General features: G+C 44.0%; 4 protein-coding genes across 9 annotated transcripts in view; 1 reads left to right on the forward strand and 3 right to left on the reverse strand.

Moving 5' to 3' along the window:
• Window positions 1–367: 367 nt before the first annotated feature.
• Window positions 368–8532, reverse strand: cnsta (consortin, connexin sorting protein a). 6 transcript variants are annotated; one of them, XR_003049664.1, is made up of 16 exons: window positions 8321–8531; window positions 7252–7318; window positions 6634–6978; window positions 6327–6499; window positions 5807–5837; window positions 5426–5512; window positions 4920–5001; window positions 3756–3777; window positions 3598–3658; window positions 3138–3478; window positions 3035–3103; window positions 2488–2640; window positions 2165–2303; window positions 1714–2025; window positions 1456–1522; window positions 368–1361 (listed from the first exon to the last, which is right to left on the reverse strand). XR_003049664.1 is itself a non-coding variant. In XM_025055389.1 (14 exons), the coding sequence occupies exons 2-14, from the start codon at window positions 7262–7264 to the stop codon at window positions 1820–1822; spliced, it is 1722 nt and encodes a 573-aa protein (XP_024911157.1). In that variant the 5' UTR covers window positions 7265–7318; window positions 7980–8532; the 3' UTR covers window positions 368–1819. The 6 variants fall into 6 exon arrangements, 2 of the variants coding, with proteins under 2 accessions (XP_024911157.1, XP_008308668.2); XR_003049665.1 differs by lacking the exon at window positions 1456–1522; XR_003049662.1 differs by having other exon boundaries at window positions 368–1522.
• Window positions 8533–9123: 591 nt separating this feature from the next.
• tfb2m (transcription factor B2, mitochondrial) lies at window positions 9124–13807 on the reverse strand. The gene is made up of 10 exons (XM_008310393.3): window positions 13651–13807; window positions 12812–13134; window positions 12501–12684; window positions 12319–12410; window positions 11793–11946; window positions 11412–11560; window positions 11057–11146; window positions 10917–10973; window positions 10672–10820; window positions 9124–9924 (listed from the first exon to the last, which is right to left on the reverse strand). The coding sequence occupies exons 2-10, from the start codon at window positions 13064–13066 to the stop codon at window positions 9735–9737; spliced, it is 1320 nt and encodes a 439-aa protein (XP_008308615.1). The 5' UTR covers window positions 13067–13134; window positions 13651–13807; the 3' UTR covers window positions 9124–9734.
• Window positions 13808–14787: 980 nt separating this feature from the next.
• On the forward strand, window positions 14788–19129 carry LOC103379003 (saccharopine dehydrogenase-like oxidoreductase). Its single transcript, XM_008310394.3, has 12 exons — window positions 14788–14974; window positions 15781–15893; window positions 16173–16253; window positions 16357–16486; window positions 16648–16697; window positions 16789–16919; window positions 17405–17522; window positions 17929–18048; window positions 18153–18209; window positions 18285–18396; window positions 18568–18649; window positions 18783–19129. The coding sequence occupies exons 1-12, from the start codon at window positions 14788–14790 to the stop codon at window positions 18871–18873; spliced, it is 1272 nt and encodes a 423-aa protein (XP_008308616.1). The 3' UTR covers window positions 18874–19129.
• A 246-nt stretch (window positions 19130–19375) lies between these two features.
• The window catches only part of itsn2b (intersectin 2b), a 19292-nt gene continuing 16133 nt past the window's right edge, over window positions 19376–22534 (reverse strand). Inside the window, 11 exon segments of the mRNA XM_025055390.1 lie at window positions 19376–20348; window positions 20523–20696; window positions 20948–21031; window positions 21124–21206; window positions 21315–21372; window positions 21375–21429; window positions 21503–21652; window positions 22027–22089; window positions 22182–22265; window positions 22354–22437; window positions 22511–22534. The exon segment at window positions 22511–22534 is cut by the window's right edge and continues 99 nt beyond it. Coding sequence (XP_024911158.1) covers window positions 20200–20348; window positions 20523–20696; window positions 20948–21031; window positions 21124–21206; window positions 21315–21372; window positions 21375–21429; window positions 21503–21652; window positions 22027–22089; window positions 22182–22265; window positions 22354–22437; window positions 22511–22534 — 1008 coding nt within the window. The 3' untranslated portion in view covers window positions 19376–20199.

The following is a 22534-nucleotide window of genomic DNA, read 5'->3' on the forward strand; positions in this document are numbered from 1 at the left end:
ATTTGGCAATTTGTTCGAACGACTTGATTTATTCCGTAATGGGTTTTGTGTGATACTGACGGTGGTTAAAAAAGTATTTTGTGTATACCGCGAAACCATTGTGTTTTCCTGTATTTCCTGTATTACTACTAATACTGTATTATATATTATTATATATTAATATATTAATATATTAGTATTACTACTAATACAGGAAAACACAATGGTAAGTCCAATTCTAAACCGCACCAGTGAAGTACAGGTAGATGCCCAGAGGGATGTACATCTAGGGGGCGCCAAAATGATGTACACTCCTCTTATACTTATAACTTATACTTATAACTAGAATATAAGCTGAGCTGAATATAAAGGTGCAGAGAACCTGTCGTGTGTTACAATATTCTTGTACTTTATTATTCCCACAACTGGGAATATGTAGCAGGTAAACAAGAAGAGAGCCGCTTCAATAAAAATGTTATCCAGGTAACAATGCTTAATGCTATTGTTGTGGTTTCATTGGATGACAGGATGACATCACACACACACAGGATATTTTTTTATGCATCAGAGAAACAGACTCACCTGCACCTTCACATGCAAGAAAAAGCCACGTCTAAAACATTGGCAATTCCTGTCAACCATCAGAATTTACAGAAAAGCTTTCATGTATACGTACATGAGTACATACACAAGTACATCAAATGACATGTTTTACAAAAAAAAAACAACACCCTCCCCCCCCAGGCAGAGACCATCACCTCAGTGTAGGTCTGCTTGAGTCAGGACAAAGACATGATAGTACTGCTGTCAGGTACTGCTTCAGTTTTAAACCTGTATTAAAAAAAGACAACGCCCTGCTCTGACCTCACTGTTAAATATGTTTTCTGGATGGAGCACATTTCATGTCTTTATTCTAGCTCTGTTGCATGTCACAACAATAACACACTGTTTAAAAAAACAAACCCAAACATTCAACAACATTTTGAGACTTAAATATGAATTGACTTTAATAATTACAATTCAATAATAAAGGCAACATTTACCAAACTGCCCACTAGGCAACCACCTATTTGTGCAGTGTGTGAAGTGACATCATCTCCATTTACAGGTGAGAAACATTCATTTACTTATTGATTTAATTTATTTTATATCTGTGCAGACATTAAACCTTTTATTGAAATTGTGTTTAGTCTGTAAAATAAGTTTTTTTTTTTTTTACTTAACCAGTACCTTCTCATTGGTGAAAAGACGCTCCCTAGAGGCAGGGCTATCGCTGATGACCATTCTAGTCTGTCTGTGTTCACCCCCCAGTTTGTTGGACCCAGCCCCCACTCTAGGACTGAAGGTGGATGAATGACAGTGTATGTGGAGCAGTGGTAGGTCTGCAATCAGAGAGACAGAGTCTGTGTGTGACAGGGTTAGGTTCTAACTAATCATCATATTAACTAATTAAATATTAGCCGTCGTCATGTTAACCTGTGTTAGTTAATGATATATGATTAGCTGGCTCATCTCATCTTGTGGGTGATGCTCGGTCAACAACCTGAGAATAAAGTGGAGCAAACATGACTTGAGGTCAGTGTCTAATTATTGGACAGGTGGTTCTGAGCAGACAGGACACAGAACAGTCCCCTCTGTGAGTGAGAAGACTGTTGAAGACCCAGCAGATATATTTAAAGAGATTAAGAATGCTACATTCCAGCTGTTAGACCAGACAGCATGATGTTTACTTACTCTGCACGGCAGCAGGAACCACCTGGAACTGTTCCAGGTGTGCAGCCGCAGGAAACAAAAAGAAGAAGACGAGGAAGAACCAACAGTGTCCACAGGTGAGCTGCTATTAGCCGGAACCAAACCACTGCTGCAGGTGAGCCAACCGGTGCTGGATGTGACCCATGTAGAAGTCTGCGTTTCTAGAGAAGTCCTGGCAGACTGAGGAGTGGGTGTCACCCAGAGCACAGTACAGGGCGGTGCCGCCCACACTGATCACTACAGTGACCAGACAGAGCAGGAAGAGGAGGAGGCAGGAGTCCCCACCGCCGACCTCTACAGGAGAGAAGAGGAGAGGTTGATGTGAGAGGCTTCATCTGATTGGACAGATGAAACAACCATTTGTGGTTCTGTAGACACACAGCCCCAGAACCACTGTTCTAATGATCATTGATTGATTATTATACTATACAACCTTGATCGTCATCATCAGAGACTTTAAAGCGGACTCGTCTTTTAGCAGTCAATCTGTCCAGCCGCTGAGGTTCTGCCGGTGTGTCCACACACACACTCCTCTTCTTCAGTATGGAGACCAGACCAGAGGCATGAGACACCTACAGTTGACAGGACACACACCCACAGGAAAAATAACCTTTTATATGGTTTTTACTAACTGACAATTTTAAACCTTTTGGACTTTAACAATAAGAGGATAAAAAGCAGAAGAAGAAAAGGTGACATGTCAATCATTTATTTCATCCATTCATCACTGACTGACTGACTGACTGACTGACTGACCTCTTCCACAGTGATACGTTTCGCCATGTCGTCCAATAGAGAAGCTCCTTTCATTAGGTCGGCTGCTTCATCTTCAAACTCCTCTTCCTCCTCCCCCACCTCCTCACACTCACTGATCTGGTTCATATGAGTTTCATTAGAGAGCTGGGGCTCCTGATAGAGAGAGAGAGAAAGAGGGAGAGAAAGAGAGAGTTAACACGGGCAAAATAAAAATGTACATGTTTTTGCTCTTTAAAGGCAAACAGGAAAAAATGTGAAATAAATAAATAAACATTAATTTAAACATCAGTTAAATAATTAAACATTTGATTATTTCAATCTTTTTTATGAAAGTGTCAAGTTTGGAGCTGAGTTAGAGAAAACTCTCAGGACTTTGTTTGTCACATGTCTCATGATCAAAAATGTTCCAGGACTATAAAGGATTACAGTAGATTATAGATTACCGGTTATTGACTTTAATACTTTATTCAAACTTTATAGAACAGCGTTAAAGTGTTATAGGCGTTTGTTTAGGACCAGCTCCACAGAATGAATACTCTGGTTTTACCTGTGTACTTTCATGCTGCTCCTCAGCCAGGGTCTCCGGCCGCTCCTCAGCCAGGGTCTCCTGCCGCTCCTCAGCCCGGGTCTCCTGCTGCTCCTCTGCGCTCCTCAGCCAGGGTCTCCTGCTGCTCCTCAGCCAGGGTCTCCTGCCGCTGCTCTCCATCTTCCAGCTGCACAGTTTCTAATGTCACATGCAAGTTGGCCTCTTCCTCCGCCTTCCCTCTTGGACTCAATCCCCCACAATGCTTTTCAAGCTCAGACTGATCCATGTATTCAGCGGTTGACTGGTCCAGACAACTGTCCTTAAATGACATGGTTGGTCCTCCTTCTGCTCCTGCCTCCCTAACCCTGGCCTTCTCATCAGTCAGCTCCTGTCTGTAGGACTCTGGACATCCCGTCTGCTGGTCTGAGACCTCCGTCAATCCCAGGGAGGTGTCAGCCACCGATGCTGGAACCACAGCAGAAGTCAAGAAACTGCAGTCAACAATGAGTCAGCACTATTAGAAAATAAAAGACAGTGTCAGTCACACACTAACAGACAACAACAGACTAACTAGGACTACTCACCTGTGGAACATGAAGCTCCTCCTCCTCCTCCTGGCCTCAGACAGTCCAGGGTCCAAAGGCACTGTACGTACAGAGAACAGCCCAGGTGACAGACAGAGAAACATCAGAGTCCACACAGGACGCACCAACACATACACACACAGTGAGTAGGGTCTTACCACAGCATCGTTAGAACTGGGTCTGTGAACAGAAAAAGAGGAAGAAGGAGAAGGAAGAGGAGGTGAAGTGAACCTAGTGACTGTCTGTTCAGGTTTTCATAAATGAATATGTGAAGAAGCTTTGACCCTTCACTGCACTCCCTCTCTAATATTAGCACAAACACAATTCCCTGCCCTGTGTGTGTGTGTGTGTGTGAAATGAAAATGATGCCTTAGCATTGAGGAGGCTCAAGTGTCTGGAAGCACCAAAACTGCCACATGGTTTAGCTATTACTGCACACGTGTGTGTGTGTGTGTGTGTGTGTGCCGTACACTGACCACTGCATGGTCACTCCAGCTCCATTTATCTTCACCCTGCTGACCAGTCAGCTAAAGCTGCTGCAGACATCCAGTGACTCTGTCTGAAGTCTCCATAGACAACCATGGATTTTACAGACCATAATGTTCCTGTCCCTCACTGATGGAACCACTGTGTTAACATTTGGAGCTGATCTAATCTCACACACTACCATGTACTGCTGAGTAGCTCCAATGTGTTCTAAGTTTCAGATGTTTTATCATTTCCTTGGTCATCACACGGCTCTCGGTTTTCATGTGGTGGGAACAGTGAGAACTGTGGAGCGGTCAGAGTTGGGGGTGGAGGGGGGTGCTAATGTTAAGAACATATGGTGTAACATAGCCAACATCACTGTTAAAGAGAAGGGCTGCACCAACGATCTGCCACTCCTCTCTCACCCCGCACAGAGCAGCTTCTTCAGCAGTTAGCTGCTGCATCCACGGTGCAAGACGGAACGCTTCTGATGATCGTTGGCCATGAATCACATTCTTATTATGCACTTCATATCTTGAATTCTTCTACATCGAGTCGTCGTTGCTGTCGTCGTTGTACAGTCTTTGCCTCCGTCCTCTACACTGCTGCAACTCAATAATTTCCCCAGTGTGGGATCAATAAAGTTCAACCGTAACCTGATCAGTGAGAGCAGCTCTGCTTCACTGCTTGTAGTATTTATCATCCAATGACACTGAGCCTAAAACAATTTGATCAATTACAAAGAAATACTGCCCCCACCAGACCCATATGTACACTACAACTGGTCTTAATAACTAGTAGCTTCTCTGTTGTATGTGTGATAAACAGGTACAGATTTCCTCATGCAGACTGACCGAGTGTGTGTCTGACAGATGTGTCTGAGAGAGTCCAGAAGCTGAAGCTCCAGGTCAGAGGATGTCGTTCTACACAGACTCTCTGAGAATGAAGAGCACACACACACACACACACACACACACGTAGTGAGTGTTAAGTCATCTAAAACACTCCTAATAACAGTCGGACTTCTGTTGCACTCATCTATTCAGCTGGGACAACAGAACCGTGGGATGTGGAAGAAAAACGCTCCTAAAAATCTGATGTTTTATGTTAAAGCATTTGGAACGTCCATCATTATACTAGGTAATGAACAATAACATGTGTCACAGTAACTAGTTAACTTCTTCAGTTCTACTAGAACTTCTCTTTGTCTAGAACTGAAGTCCGGTTGTCCTGGACTTTGGACCAGAGGAATAAAAACTAAAGTTAAAACATCAGAAAGAGCATTGAACCAATGAGCAGATGTTGAGGTTAGGACAGTGATCATGGGATGTGATGTCATGTGACCTGGGTGTGTTATTACCCCACTGCTGCCGCACTGTTCTCAGGTTGTCCAAGAGCCTGTGGTGATACAGCGCCTCCAGGTGGATGCAGCACAGTGCCAGCTGATCTGAACAACACAGGTTAAGAAAAACACAAAACACTCTTCATGTGATGTCACAGACACACACACACACACAGGGAGCTCCAGCGTACAGGTATTTAAATAACGCCTTTAAAGAATTGACTGCAGTAACATCTTCTTGCGTTTCATCCTTTTAAGGTAAAATAATACAAAATAGACTAATAGTAACGATTTAAACACATGGCTCTACTTCAGTGAAGAGACGTGTCGACCACTGCAGGTGACAGCACTCACACACGGCCTTGACTGTAGTAAATCTTAAAAACACGGTGAGGATACAGTCCTTCTGAAGGACAAAGGCTTCAGCAATCTGCAGAGAAACATAGTAAGAACATGGACGTCAACCATAAACACACACACACAAATTCAAAGACCTCTTGCGGACCTGCTTCACATGTCTGTCATTGTGAGTTGTGTGTGTTGACCAGAACAGAACCTTGTAGCAGCTTTGTGGTTTTACTACATCAGAGATTTGATCTGTCAGCTCAGAGACAAATAACTGGTCTGGTAGCTTCTTAAAACCTGCTAAGTCACAGTTTGTTGTCTGTCTGTCTGAGATGAATGTAGTCCAATCAACAACAAATCAAACTGAAACACTCCCTGTTACAGACATGCTGAGTCAAGTACTGTATGTGTATGATAAAGAGAGCGAACTCTCCTGCCCTGGGATAACAGGTGCCGCCCTCATGATATAACTGAGGCAATAAAGAGTGGAAAGAGTTAAAGAAGGTCAGGGTGGAGGTCAGAGTGGAGGTCAAAGAGTGGCTGCTCTAACAGTCAACAGGAAGTGTAGGTTTACCTGGTGGAGGTAATAAGGGAAGTGAAAGTCCTCCTCCCTCTGGGCCAACTTCTCCAGAGCCCTGAGCAGAACATGACCTGGAGGACTCACAGGTGAGCAGGTGGAGACAGACAAACGGGTGGAGTTCTTCTGTTCCCCATGAGAAGGTGTTGTTCTTGTGGAGCAGGTTGGTTCTGTAACAAAGTTTAAAACCACTTTATCCCATATTCATCAGACATTTCTCTTCTTCTCGTACATGGACCTGGCCGAACATGAAATATTCCATCTTTCCTGGAGCTGTGCTCTGATGTTCTGTAGATGAACCTACCAGTATCTGGATGAGGAGAATCAGTCATGGGGAGGTGTTTCTGAGTGCTCAGCTCCTCCTCCTCACCCACTTTCATCACCTCATCCGTGTCTTCTTCCCCATCCTCCTCTCTGTCTCCTTCTGAGTTGACCTTCTCTTTATCTCCGTCCTGCTGGACTTTCACACTGAAGGAGATGTTTTTTAAAAGCTTGTCTCCTCCCTCTTCGTTAGGCTGCTCGTTTTTCAGCAGATCTCTTCTGCTTTGGTTCAGAACCTCAGCGGAGTCAACGTTGGTGTTGGAGTTGGTAGAAGTTTGGTGATCTTCATCTGAAGGAACTTCAGACATCACTCTACTGTCTCTCTGACCTGGAGGAAATAGAAAAGTCACTCATGCACCCCTGCAGTCTGAACCTGGTGACATCATCATCAAAAAAGTCAAAATATACTGTCATATTCTGTGCAGGTGCTTTCATACTTGGCCAAAAAAGTCTCAGCGTCGTGACTTTTCTTCAGGACTGTGTGGTTCTACTTTATTACATGTGGTGTATATATTTGAATATTCTTTATATATATACACATGGTTGGCAACACGCTGACTTTGTATTAAGGGAGTACCCAAAGACCCCCACCACTACTTACCACCATGATCCATCAGTCTCCAACCTCACTCTCCTTGACCTTTTAGGCTGGAGGTCATTCTTGGCTACTGGACACACCATGAGTAAAAAAACAACAAGTACACTTTAGAATACACTACAAGACACACATTCAGGCCTGGGTGAAGCGAGGGAGAGGGGGAGGGGAGGGAGGAACACAGAACAAGTTCAACATGATTCTTGAAGTGTCAGACAAACCCAGGAGAACAGATCAGATCAGAAGAACACCTTCACCACAGTCCACTCTAACTCCTAAGGCCCCGTACTCAGGAATAAAGAACATTCCAGTGACATTCCAGGCTGCACAGATGATGCAGAGTAAACACTTAGGGTTGTCACTATATATATATATATATATACATACATACAATTTAAGTAGATTCGTGAAATAATAATAATAAGATTAAACATGTGTTAAGGAAAAATCTGGCATTGGTACAGACAATGCCACAGTCCGAGTACTTTTTTTAATTTTTGTTTCTGTTAAACTATATAAGAAAATCAGTACCATATGTTTTTTGTTTGTACCGGAAATGTAATTTATATTCTTGTTATCGTCAGCTAAATGTTAATAATTTATATTGCATTTATATCACCACAAAGTTTAAATCTAGGAAACTAATGTCAGTTTGTCTCCTTTAACGCCAATCGATCAGTGACGTAAATACACTGCTTTACGGTAATTTTGTATTTTTAGAAAAACTAGTTTACCTCAATTCATTGTAGCAGTGCGTCCGTGGAAACAGGCTCGGTAGATGTTCGGTTCCGGTACACCGTGGTTCCTTGACAGGGTGTCTAAAGGCTAAGGCTAAGCTACTCTTGACTAATGGAGGTGGTAGACAGGTGTCATGGCTGCGGTGGCTAAAGAACTAACCGTAATGTTACGCCAAACATCAGTAAAAGGTCGATTTTAGTGTCAAGCTAAGAGCTAACAACATCTGGACAGAGAACCGCGGAGAAAACACACACCGCAGTTCACTGTGACAGCTCTCCTGTTCCCTCCGCCCTTCTCAGTTCCTCATACACACACACGGGTAACAACAAAAACTTACGGCTGTTGAAGTTGTCCGAAGGTAAACGCACGAACATTATACACCTTGATGTTTTCAGCTGACTCAATACTCGACCTCCAGGCGGAGTCGCTGCTAAAGCTGTCCACTCCTGCTAAAGCCTCAAATGCTGGTGCTCTGGCGCCCTCTGGTGTATGACATTACTACTACCGCACCTGCAGAGACCTACCTGAAGTTATGTACATCAAGAAGAAAAACGTCAACTCTGCTTTAAATGGATGTTATTGATAACGAAGTCAAAGAAACATATCTGCGTACTGTGTATATGTATGCTGTGTCAGAGGAAAGGAATCTTTCCATTTTATTTTAAAATGGAAAACTTGAATTTAATTATTAACTAATAATTCGTTTTCTGTCTGTTCTGTTTCTCACTGCCTTCTCCAGAAACACATTCAACATTTCTGAATTGAACTAGCGACCCCTGCAGGGGCTGTTGGTTCCACAACGATTTTTTCAGATGATTTTTTCCCTATTCTTTCATTTTTAGGCCTTCAATGGACTTCATCATGGAAGGAAAGTTCTAACAGGAGAGAACACGAGGAACTCTGTCAGGTTGTACTGAACTAATTTACAGAACTTCAGCTTCAGTGAATATAAGACAACCTCTAAATACAGTTTTCACAAGGTCAATCTGAGATTACAGAAATTATAAATCTGCCTTTAAGGCTACTGACAGAAAACCCGATACATCGACGTGAGTGACACACACATCGATCTCATCAGGGACGAGTTGAAAAGTGGAAAATGTTTTTGTTTTTTTTGGTCCGCATGTGTGCCAACACACACCTATGATTGGCAACATTGATGATTTATTCTGGACTTAACCAAGTCATAAGCACTGTCGTCTACACTTTTTTTGGCACAAGAGCTAGTATTCAAATGAAAGTGAACAGTTGTCCATCATTATTTATTTATAGTCCAGGGATGACTTTATCAGATGACGCATTAATAAAGTTCTGTAAGAATAAATAACAGGCATCACATTTATTCTCACTGTACACAATTACACAGAGTGGGTATGTCAGAGTGGGACATAGACCTTAGTCCAGCCTGTCCACCACCCTGTGGGCCATAGGTTGGTCCAAGTCCTGCCTCCTGTAGAACTGCTCAGTAGAGTCCAGACTCCTTTTCAACAACCAGGTTCTTGGTTGGACTGATATTCATGTAGTTCTATTTGATCTCACCCAGGTTTTAGTTATTTTTCATTTCAAATGTAAATATCGTCCCAACTCAGATGAAGACTTTTCTGGAATAACATGATGGTGGAACTCTGATCATGGGGTTTTTTCACATACAGGAACAGAACAGAAGTTGTGTAAGAAGGATGGTGAGATGTCAGTGTTACAGAGCTGATGAAGATGTCCCAAGTTGTTCTTCTTCATCTTCATCATCATCATCATGTTAGACATAGCTGTATGCTTGGGTCTCGGGGTTCTTCAAATAAAGACAACTCTGCAAAGTCCTGGCTGTGGTGCATTAGTAGAAAGAGTCTCAGATACTGGTCTGGAGAAACATGTCCCGTCAGAACGTCCCTGGGGAGTGCCATCTCACTCAACAGTAAACGTCCACTTTTGTGTGACCACTGACTATAAAAGAGACAAAGGAGGTGATGTTCCACTCAACAGTCCATGACATCATCTATAACATCACCACATTTCACCAGTTACCTCCCCAGGTCCCTCAGATTTCACTACCATAATTATTACAGAGAACAGAGCATCAAAGTATGAAGAGGCAAATTTAACACTAATTTACCTATGCAATTCTCTATGTTATTTTTAGGAAACTTAGATTTCCAGGTTTGACCAGGTGATTGATATCTATTTAGTATTCTAATAACAACTGGTAAAAAAACAAAAAGCACCTGGTTGCTCCATGACCCACCCACAATACAGGAGTGGATAGATATACAGTGGACAATGACATTTATACAATGGAAAAGATTACATTCTCCCTTTAGCCTACTCCCTGGTAGTGATTTCTATCTTTCATATGTCGATCTTTCCCAGTATGTTCAAAGTTCTCAGATATAATTTATCTGACTTCCTGTGTTTTGTTTCTTGTTCTGTAAACAAAGATTTCACTTGAGCGGCAATATTATTATTATTATTATTGGCCGAAAGCCAACACTGTATTACAGTGCTCTCACAAAATAAAAATAAATGTAGAAAAAAAACCCTTCAGATGGTCGGACTTTAAATATTTCCAGAAACACTAACATTTCCTACAAATTTCTGAATTGACTGAATTTTTTTTTTCCCTGTATAGATTGAGTGTGTGTGTTGCCCTGAATTTTTTTTTTCCTGTATAGATTGAGTGTGTGTGTTGCCTACTTGAGCTTGTCAATCAGCTTGCTCCTCCTCTTGACCAGACACTGTCGGATCAACATGACCAGGGCCCTGGCATTGGATGAGTTGAGGCCTTCAGAGAACAGATGTGGACGTGGACACAGACGCACCAGGCACATGTGATCGTTGGGAACCTTAGAGAGTCAACGTTCAGACACAGACCATGAATGTGCAGACCAGGGGTCAACAGTGGGTTTAAGGGGAGGGGGGAGTGTCACCACCTTTCTTACCTTGCCTTTATGAACAGTTCTGTTCTTTCTTGTCGTCACAAACGACTCCAACGGTACCTGTCCAGAAACAACAGAACTCTCAGAGAAGGCAGAAGTGTAAACACAACACAGTAGTGAACAGAACCACACTGTGACTGTACCTTCATCAACAGTCTGATGTCACAGGCCATCTGCCACAGGACACTGGACGATCTGTAGTTTATCATGTCGCCTGGACATGACATCATTTTCTGAAAGACAAAAAAGAAAATCAATCATATTTAATACTTGATACGGAATCATGAATAGTAAAAAATAAATATTGAAATAATTCATGAGTAAAACCTTTGTCCCTGAAGTGTTTGTTCAGGTGAATTTACAGCAGCTTCTCTGACACACTCACATTATATTATATCATCATATAACTAACATATCATTTTTACATTTTATACAATGGAACCTCCTGACTGTCAAACAGTGTGTGGCCCCAGTCCAGCTCAGGATATACATGCATACCAGATACTCCTGCTCACTGATGAAGAAGTTCAGTTCTATTCTTCCATATCTGAACACCGACATTCGCTCCAACAACACATAAACCATCTTCAGCAGCATGTTGCGCTCCTTGTGCTGGGGCAGGATACTAACCACCTTCACTGGGACGCCTGCAGAGAGAGGGAACCAGTGAGAACCTTGACAACAGAAACAAAAACAACACCACTGAACACAAGTGTGACGTGTAGACGGTAGATTCTCATACTGCCCCCGGTGGTGGTCTCACTTCTGTTCATTTCTACCAAATTCTTAGAACCTGCTGGTCTCAAGGCAGACAGAGTTTCTGTAAAAGTTCCTGCTTCACACGGTACTGTCCTGACAGGAGCCATCGTCTGCTCTCACCTTCAGTCCAAGCGCGCTCTGATATTCCCAGGCGACTGAACAGTTCCTCAGAGGTCATGTAAGGAGAGTTGTGTCTGCTGTAGCTGACAGAATCCAGTTTGAAGTAGTCACAGTGAAGCACCTCCAGCTGAGCGCCCAGCTGAACCTCCAGCTCCTGAAACAACAGAAACACTTGTAGTATTTCAGTAGTATTCCACCACTTCAGTTCATTAGAAGACAGGAGAAACACCAAATCAGATTTTCAGAACATTGGAATGGCTAACCATGCTGCTATAGTTTGTTATTACAAAGAATGAGGCAGCTGTCAGTGCAGTCAGTGTGGTGTTCCTCACAGTGAGGGTCACATATGAGGAGATCGAACCTTTGCCGTACAAAACAAATTAGTCTTACAGGACACTGGCTACAAGTCCATGTTGTGACCTTGTGACCTTCAGTCTTCAAAGATCTAGCTGTTCATCACAGTGAAAATGAGGCTCTTTCAGCCTTCCACTATGGGGCGCTGTGACTAATGAGTGGACATGTTTACCCTGAGATCATGCAGGAAGGAGCGTTCTCCTTCAAGGGCCACGACCCTCTGAGCTCCAGCATTAATCAGTTCCCTGGTCAAAACTCCAGGACCTGGGAGAGACAAAGAAAGACAAGCGTCTCCTCAGACTGGACACAGACTGACTGACATCACTGTCTGTTCAACATCTACAAGGTCTTTACCTGGGTTACATTCAAAAATGACACTGTCAGTGTCCCCTGTCCTGAGATGCTGGGCCACGACCGTGGCCAGCTGTGGATCCACCAGGTAGTGTTTCTGTTGTCTACTGCCCAGAGTGCGGCGTATTTTCTCTTCAATGTCTCTAACATCCAGGTCTTCATGCTGACACAGAGGATGTGTGTGGCCCTGGACAAAGACACGGACACAGGTGATGTTAGCAAAGGTCAAAGGTCAGCTCCACCATTATCTGTGTCAGAAACTCCTCCAGGTGTGGCTCAGGTGAACACAGTAGAGAAAGGAAGTTATTAGCTACCTGAGCAGCAACAGCTGACAAGTTCCTCAGTGGGAGTACTGTAGAACGAGGGCTTTTGTCTGTGCAGGCGCTCTGCTCTAAACCAAGCGTGGGCCGGCCAGAGCTGTAGAGCCTTCTGTTGAACACGGGAGCTCCAACAACACGTCCACACACGGCAGGACACGACACTCTGTTCAAACAGGATCTGCCTGTGAGACTGTGGCCGCACGCAAAGCGGATCACCAGCGACGCTGATCTGCACCAATGGCTTGACATAGTGGACTTTAAACTGGAAACCGGGGAGGCCAAGCAGAACTTTCAGGAATGCATGGAGACGTCAGTGCCTGAGGAAGATGGTTTAGATGAAGAACAATTGGCTTTGATAAGAATAAAGGTGAAATATATACTATTACATCAAAATGTTCCTGAGGGTTAGTGTCATGACTCCACTAGATGGAGCCTTATTGAACCCATACCGTTGTAGCATCACAGACAGAGGTGAAAAACGTTTAAATGTATGAAACAAGTATTATATAGTATTATATATATAACGACAAAAAACAAATCAATCTGTTGTGCCACAACAATACTGAGTGTACCACATATTCACTTAATGGACCACGTGTAGTACGAGACACCATGTCACAGTTCGACACTCCGCGGCAACATAAGCCGTATTGTGTGAACGTTGACAATTATACCGCCACCGTACATTAACAACTAGCCATTTGTTTTAGGGATATTAAAGCGACCAACAAAGATATTGTTGTTAGCCCAGTTGCTAACATTGAGCTAAAGCTATTACAATCTAAACAAAAACGTGCCCTTGCATATTGCTCATGCAATAAAGAAACGTATACCTGCATGTAGACTATTCCGCATCTTTAATGTCACACAGCCGTTATTTAAAACGGTCTTTCTTCGACCCGCTGTGCTGAAGAACCCTGTGACATTGAGAACTACATATTCTCGCGTTCCACTGTAACACGAGTTTTGACCGTCGCGTTAATTTAACGTCATTAATACTCAACCAATCAAAAAGCTACAGGAAGGTGGTGTACAAAAAAACATGTGAGGGGGCGATTACCAAGTCCTACAGAACCAGAATACAATAATGCACCAACAATTTCACTTTCCTGAAAAACAAATTCTTTAAAATGTATGAAAACTTGCCAAAGGCCATAACCCTAGTATATCACAGTTGAAAAACTCGAGTTCAGCTCATTTTGTCCATAAATATCTTTTCGATTAAGTCCGTTTGTGGACGTTCGAGGTCCGAAGTTCACCGTAGAAATACTGTCTGTACTGACTCTAAGAATGTTCTAACCGTTGTGCTTGTGTCCAGGTGAAGCCATTATACATCAGTTTTAAATACTTGATATTATTTGACTACAGTACTCCTTTTAATTGTGAATCTGGATTTAGAGCGTGTTACTTCTCTTTTCAGTTTGTCTTTTTATTAGATAAACCTTCACGGTGCCTTCAATGTCCCGTCAATTTAACAATTCATTTTTAATGTAACTCATTTAGTTTGTTATAACGTCGTAGATCAATTAATCTAATCTGCTCGTAGTGATTTAAGTGTAAACGTTTGAAATATTTTTTACCACCATGATCCAGCAGCAGTTTTAATCAACACGTCTGTTTTTAATGGACTTGACAAAGACCAGGTCCATTATCTTGTTTCGACCATTAAAACCATTATCGATTACTAATGTCTTAAGTCACCACAGCAAATATCGCTGCTAGAGCAGAAAACGATTTTATTGATCACCGTTGCTCATTTATTTTATAGGTGGGCAGTATTAGTTTAGTCGTTCCACCCCCACCGTGCGCGTTCACGCACTTTAGTCGCTCCACCCCCACCGTGCGCGTTCACGCACATTTTTAAATGACTGGTGTCGGGGACGAGCAATCCTGCTCCACAGCGGAAGAGACGGAGCCGTTGGATCTATCTGTGTTGGACTGTCGGTAAGACGTCACTGTGTCCTGTTACCATGTCGTCCTCCAGCAGACCCTATCACCTGGTCATTTTTGGAGCCTCCGGCTTCACTGGACAGTTCGTGGTGGAGGAGGTGGCCCGCACCATCTCCGAGGGTCCGGGTGGGACTCTAAAGTGGGCCGTGGCGGGGAGAAGCAAGCAGAAGCTGGAGAAAGTAGTGGGGCAGGCCGCCGAGATTCTCGGTAAGTGTTACAGGAAGTATTTCAGTATATGTGTGTAATAATGTATGTGTGTCACTGTGGTATAAACACTGTCGTCATCACGACATAACGTTGTGTTCAATATCACAATTGTACTGCAAGTTCATTACTGCGCAAGAGCACAGACCGTACCATGAAACACTATGAGTTACATCTATACAGTCTACGTCCGTTACAACCGGTCCTCCAAACCCAGATCTACAGAGACAATGAGGCTACAACAAACACATTAACAAACAAATATACAAATTCAGAGTGTCAGTTAGCATCCCAAGTAGTTAGCGTGTGTGCGGTACAGTTAGAAGGTGACTAGTTAACTGGACCAGTCCTGGAGTCTTGACTTTAAAATGTGGCAGTAGAGCTGTAGTAAATAATGCCCAGAACAATTCCACGTCATGGCTGTTTAGCCCCAAACAATATTTATCTCGCTTTTGAAACCAGGTGGCGTCAGAGAGCTCACACATCTAATGTGTAATGTTCAGTGCAAAACCTGGTCATTATTCCGTCTTCCAGTGTATTTCTTTGAACAGTTTGAACGTGGATCAGGAAGGACGGGGTTGGACCCTGTCCATGGAACTCTCCCTCTGATCCTCTGATCCCGTCTATCTGCCCCAGCAGGTTAGATTAGATTAAGATTCAGGTGGAACGGCATCAACGTCAGGTCCCCGCTGTGTCAACAAGTGTTTATGTGCAGCAGGCTGCTAGTTAGCTGGTTAACTGCTTTTAACTAGGTTGGTATATCAGGTTTAAATGAACCTGTGTGTGTGTGTGTGTGTGTGAATGCACAGGTAAACCAGAGTTGAGGTCAGAGGTGGACATCATCATTGCAGACGTGGGCCAGCCAGACTCCCTGGCGTCCATGTGCAGACAGGCGGTGATCGTCCTCAACTGTGTGGGACCTGTGAGTCATTCACTTCATTTATTCTTTTTTTTAAATGGTTTTATTTTTTTTGCAGTCGTTGTTATTTGGGCAAAAAAAGCTTCTACTGTCACATGGTACGCCAATTATTTAGACTAAATAAATAAATATTTAGAACAAATCCAACTAATGAAAAATAATGTCTGTGAATGGGGTTCTCCACCTTCAGGTGTCAGTTCTGTAGAGACAAACCAGTGACACACAGACACACACAGAGTACACAGGTAGTAAAAGTGTCTACTTTTGTGTTTGTGTCTGCAGTACCGGTTCTATGGGGAACCCGTGGTCAAAGCATGTGTGGAGAATGGAGCTCACCACATCGACATCAGTGGAGAACCACAGGTCTGTACCAGGAAGAAAACGTCCAGTCAGTCTTGACCTTCAGCTACAGTAGAAGATCAGGCCTATCCTGTCCCAACAATGACTGACCTTTGACCTTGTACAGTTCCTGGAGGCCATGCAGTTGAACTACAACAGTCAGGCGGCTGACGCCGGAGTCTACGTCATCGGCAGCTGTGGTTTTGACTCCATTCCTGCAGACATGGGAGTCATCTACACCAGGGAGCAGTTCAAGGGTAGGAACCGTCTCTGTCTGGGTGTCCATGTGGACCACATCCACCTTAATGTGGTCTGTACTGATGTCTGTGTCTCTCTAAAGTCTGTGGTCTATAGTCTGTGTTTCTGAGCCTGTGAATACAGTCTTGAACTGAGCAGGTGTGTGTGTGTGTGTTCACAGGGACGTTGACTGCAGTAGAGAGCTTTCTCACCATTGGCTCAGGACCAGATGTGTGTAACACATTTTTTCAAAACTCTACACACTTTCTACTTTGAACACTCTGATAAAACATACTTTGTTTGGTGTGTGTGTGTGTGTCAGGGTGTGTGTATCCACGATGGCACATGGCAGTCTGCTGTCTACGGTTTTGCTGACAGCAACAATCTTCAGAGTCTAAGGAGGAAGTTCCAACACAAACCTCTGACCTACGTGGGCTCCAGGCTCCGACGCAGGTAGGAGACTCCTGCTGCCTCGCTGCCTCTGACCAGCTGACGGCAGCGGGGACATCAACACACCTGTGGTGTACAGCGCCCAGCGCTGAAATGGCCCACAGATCAGATACTCCTGAGTATATGATGAAGTCCATGTGGGCTGTCAGATACAGTACCACTGGATAGATCTGTCCATGTGGACCTCTTTACTCCACATTTACAGGAATAAGGAGGACAGCGCCCCCGTGGTCAGTTCATAATGACTGAACCAGGACTGTTCCCTGATGATTAGGTGTTAAAACTTTACGTTAATACAGAGTTCCAGAAACGTCTTTCAATAAAGGCCACAACTGGAACAAACAGTTGTGTTCATTCTTCATTTGATTTGGGAGATTTTTCTTTAGCACATTTAGAAGCTGAAGTTTAGACAAGGGTTGAAAATAAAAACAAAAAAAACAAGACATGTACGACTATGGCTTAGTGATCCTGTGTGTGTGTGTGTGCAGAGGGAATCTGTTCTTCAGCTCTGAGATCCAGCAGTACTCTCTTCCCTTCATGGGCTCAGATCCTTCTGTTGTGAAGAGAACTCAGCGGTACCTGGCAGAGGAACATCATCAAACTCCAGTCAGTTTTCTCACTTTCTAACCCCCAGCTTGTTTTATTAGCACAGTCTCTGCCTGTGACCTTTAACCCTCAGTTTCTCCATCTCCTGAGGGTCAGAGGTCAAACCACTGGCCCTCAGACCTGTACTGGGTCACAGAGAAAAATCATTATTGTTAAATAATGATTTTTTTTTTATTATTTGGAAGCTGCACGTTGGGATAGTGGTTAGTGCTTTTGCCGTACAGCAGGAGGGTCAGTGTCAGCAGTTCCTACTTACTGGGTGTTGTTTTTAATGGGGAATTATTTTCCATTCAGGGGAAGTTCCTGTCGAGTTCTTCTGATCAGCTCAAACGTCCAGTCACCATGATCTGAAAATGAACTTTGGTTCTGTTGTTTTCCATCACCGAGCTTCTGTTTGTCCCTCTAGGTTCAGTACGGTGCCTACGCCGGAGTCGGAGGAATCAGCAACGTCATCAAACTGATGTTCGCTGGCATGATGTTCTGGTTCTTAGTCAAGTTCAGTTTTGGGAGAAATCTGCTGATTAAGGTAAATGACGCTGCATTCACAACCTTATGTCATCTGTACTGTTTACACACTGGTTTCCAGTACTTCAGGAGTACTCCATGTCTGTGGTTTCTCTCTCCTCTCAGTTCCCCGAGTTCTTCTCATTTGGAGTGTTCTCGAAGGCTGGACCAAGTAAAAAGCAGGTGAAGTATTAGGACACAGCACAGTTACTACAGTAAAGAGTATATAAAGTACTGAGTACATTTCCTGTGTGTCAGATGGAAGCTTCCTCCTTCCAGTTTGCCTTTCTTGGAGAGGGCTACACCGAGGGCCTGGACCCTTCACAGGGAAAACCAAATGGGAAGATCCGCATCCTAGTCCAGGGACCAGGTACCAGATGTCTTATGTCTGACATGTTTTTGATTTGATGGTGTTACAAAAAACACACAAAAACATTGACCATGAGTACGATGTCAGTACTTCACAGGTCAACATTTTCTCCCGACACCGAGACAAAATGACAAAGTTTGAAATTCTTGACTTGAACTTCCTGTTCTACAGAGTGTGGATATGTGGCCACGCCCATCGCCATGGTCCAGGCTGCTCTGACCATCCTTCATGAACCTGCAGCTCTGCCCAAGAGGTGAGTTGAACAGCCTGTCCACAGCTGGACCACAGACAGACAACTGACACAAATGTTCCTGGTGAACGTTCGACTGCAGTAACAACAGAGGAACTTAGTTCTCAGTGTGTCTGTGTGTGTTTTCTCTCCTCAGGGGAGGGGTCTACTCTCCTGGAGCTGCTTTTGCAAAGACCTCTCTGATTGAGAGACTCAACAAACATGGAATCCAGTTCTCAGTGATCTAGTTTATCTGGTTGATGATGGCGAGGGTGATGAGGGTGATGATGAAGAAGTGTTCCAGCTTTCCTGGTCTTTTACTACTTACTAACTGTTATGTGTTCATGATGTTGTTTTCACTGGATCAGTCATGAAAACCTTTCTTTCTAACCAGATAAAGGTTTGTGATTGGCTCGAGCAGGTTGTTGACAGAACAACCTCTCACATGAACATTTTACTGTAAGACACATTCAATAAACACCAATAAAAAAAAACAAACAATCATCAGACTCATGTGACACTTTGTCGGTTGTCAACAGCCAGCCAACGACTGTTATATACAATGAAAGCTGTAGTTAACGACTCAGTGACTCATCTAATTTTAATAACAAACATATTCCCTTTGTCTACCACTAGAGGGAGCCCAAGGACTATCAGAGGTCAATGTCTCAGCCGTGCTTTCGGCGGTACCGTATTGCGTCACTTCCTTTTTATAAATATATTATAAATAAAATCAGTAAGCAGATAAGATATTTTTTAAATATATTTTATTAGAAATAAGAAACCCTGAATCAGAAAGCACCACATGGAGGCCAAAATATCAACAGACAGCAGGTTGGTCACAGGCTCTGAAGTCTGCAGCGACAACATGCCGACAGAAGGCTCCAAATAATATATAATAATATTAATAATAATAATAATCACTTCCACTACCCTACAGGGATTAAGAGAAGAGGTTAAGGGACATGATTCTGATCACACACACACACACACAGCCCAAAGAAACAGTGAACAGAACTGTTTCCACCCTCTAAGGATCATACACCTGAACTGAAAGGCACTGAGAGCCTGGAGAACATCTGCCAACAGAGGTTCAAGAACCAGGAAGAACAGAGCATGACGTGGTGAGTTCAATGCACACAGTCAATGTGGATCAAAGGAACACTGTCACCACAGGCTTCAGTAGCAAGAGAGCTCCAGGACCTGGAACTAAGTAGGTTCTGACCTACAGCAACCTTCGTCACTGAGGAAGGACAGGTTTGAACTGAACACAAGGGTCAGAACATTGATCGCAATCGATTTTCAATGTCTGAAAGTTAAAAAGAGAACTCAGAAGTATGAGCTGTGAGAACAGTAGAAAACTCATTTCTACCAAGAATTTAAAGGGAGCAGAAATACAGGCAGCAAGAACTATTGAGTTCAATCCAGTTCCTGGTTCTCCGCAGTTCCAACCAGTCAACCATTCTGATCATCAACAACCATCTAAAGGTTTGTAACAGCAACATCAGGAGAGTCAGTCTCTGACCAGTCTCTGACCAGCTGGTTGTCACAACAGACCCCTTCATTCTCTCCGACTACTTGCCCCCGAACAGCTGCAGGTCCAGACGGACCCAGACCTCCCCAGTGGGAACCTCGTGCAGCAGCAGACGTCGCGTCACAGCTCCTTTGTTCTCCAACTCCTTCTTTATGGTGGCCACAGGAACCTCAGTCCGCCCCAGGAAAACTGCCAGGAGTGAGAGAAGAAGAGGTGAACATGTGAGGAGGTCAGGAGGTGTTCTAGTAGTGGAGCTCAGCCCAGACTGCTTCACACTTCAACAACAACATTTAAATCCACCATCTTCAGTGCAGCTCTTCACTGAGAAGATCAACAGATGGAGGTGAGAGAGAAGGGACTGACCGTCAGGTGAGAACTGGTCTCGTTCAAAGATGGTGATACAGAGGACGTCCTGGTAGAGGTCCCTGATGTTGAACTGACAGTTGAAGTTCCACTTTGGGTTCAGAGTGTCGTTCAGAGTCCTGGATGTGAAGTTCTGAGCTCCCATGGTCACTTCACAGTAAGGGTTACTTTTACCTGGAGGGGTGGGGGCGCGGGAGGGGGGTGGGCGAGGTGTAGAAATGAAGAGAGAAGAAAAAGAGTGATTGTTGTCTACAGATTCAGAGTCACGATCTGGTTTTCTTTAAACTGTTGCTCTTTACTTTGGTACTGTTTATTAACAGTCTGTGAGGACGGTCTGTGAGCACGGTCTGTGAGGACGGTCTGTGAGGACGGTCTGTGAGGACGGTCTGTGAGGACGTCCTGTGAGGACGGTAGTCCAGACTCACCGTTTGGTTTTCCTGCCTTCAGCTCGGTGGCTTCTAGGATGGTGACCAGGAGTCTGCCGATCCCACTGGACTTGATAGAGCGAGCTGTTTACATACACAACATCATCATCATATTTGTCGTTATTATCATCATCATCATCATCACCATCTGATAAACGTCATCCGTCCCCACTCACCCTGGTAAACTTTCTCTCTTTTCTTCTTCTCCGTCTCCATGAAGTTTTCAGATGCAGCTTTGATCTTCTGAACCCAGGCTGTTCTGCAGTCACACACAGACACACAGCAAGTCACACAATGAACTAAACACCCCCACGCCCCCTCACCCACCCCCACTAGGCAGTTTCTTCCACACACACTCAGCTGTTACCGTTCGTTGATGTTGTCCGTCCTCAGGGTGTAGACTCTGTCGATGTGTGAGATGTGCGCGGCTCATCGCGGGAAGGATCTGGAAGTTTCCCCACCACCTCATTTAACAGCACAGGCTGCAGCAGAGAACACACAGCCAATGAGCACAAAGACAACAACAACAACAAAGAGACGTTCACACACACTCACAGGTTTGTACATCTTCAGCTGAGTGTGGTTCTTGTTGCTGAACAGTTTGTCTGGACCGGACGACGTGAACTGTTTGGCTGCGTAGGTCAGAAGTAGGAAGTCGTTGAAGAGGAAACACCACAACTCCTTGTTGCTCTTCGCCTTGAACATCTATGAAGAAACACAACAACCACACATCATCATCTGAACAACAACAACAACAACAACAACAACAACAACCAGACTTGACGTTTCTCTGACTGAAGTGACAGATAATTGATATCTATGACATCACTTCCTGTCCTGCTTGTCCAGAGAAGCTGGTTGTTTGTAGTGGGAGTGAGGTCAAGTCAAGGCTGAGATGACCTTTGACCTTATGCAAATGAGCAGTAACTTTACACTCAAATATTCTAATTCAGACATTATTGCAGAAAGAGGAGGAGGAGCCATCATGGAGGAGCACCCAGTTTCCTCAGGTGTGACCCCTGACCCCTTCACAGCAGATTCTGATGGTTTTGGTTCTGTTAGCCACAGTCCATCCTCACCTTCCCACTGTGCAGCAGTTTCCTGGGGCCCAGACAGTTGGTCAGAGAGTTGAATACCAAGAACTGCAGGCAGAGAAAAATCAGAATCTTATTAGCATCAGACCCACAGGTGGCGCTCACTGACTCTGATCCTGGACCATCAGTCAAAAACTGACCTCAGCAGCACTGTCACACTGCACGTGGCTCTGAATCCACTCCAAACGCTCAGAGTTCTCCTTCTCTCGCACACCCTCGTTGACCTGCTCAAGCAGAACAATTTGAAATGAATTTTCAAATTCCACAAAAACCTCGTCCAACAAAGACGAAGAGTGTGAGTGACAGAGGAACCTGTTGGCAGAGTTCTTCTGCTCTCTCCAGAGCTTCCCTCAGGTGTTCCTTGTCCACATGGCCGTCTGGGGTGCACTCCAGGATCTGGATCACACACAGGCTCAGGGTCAGACACAGACACTACATAAACCTATTGAACTAGAATTGTGGGGGGGACGTGTGTGTGTGTGTGTGTGTGTGT

The sequence above is a fragment of the Cynoglossus semilaevis genome, chromosome 5 (genome assembly GCF_000523025.1).
Source record: "Cynoglossus semilaevis isolate Cse_v1.0 chromosome 5, Cse_v1.0, whole genome shotgun sequence".
Taxonomy (NCBI): Eukaryota; Metazoa; Chordata; class Actinopteri; order Pleuronectiformes; family Cynoglossidae; genus Cynoglossus; species Cynoglossus semilaevis.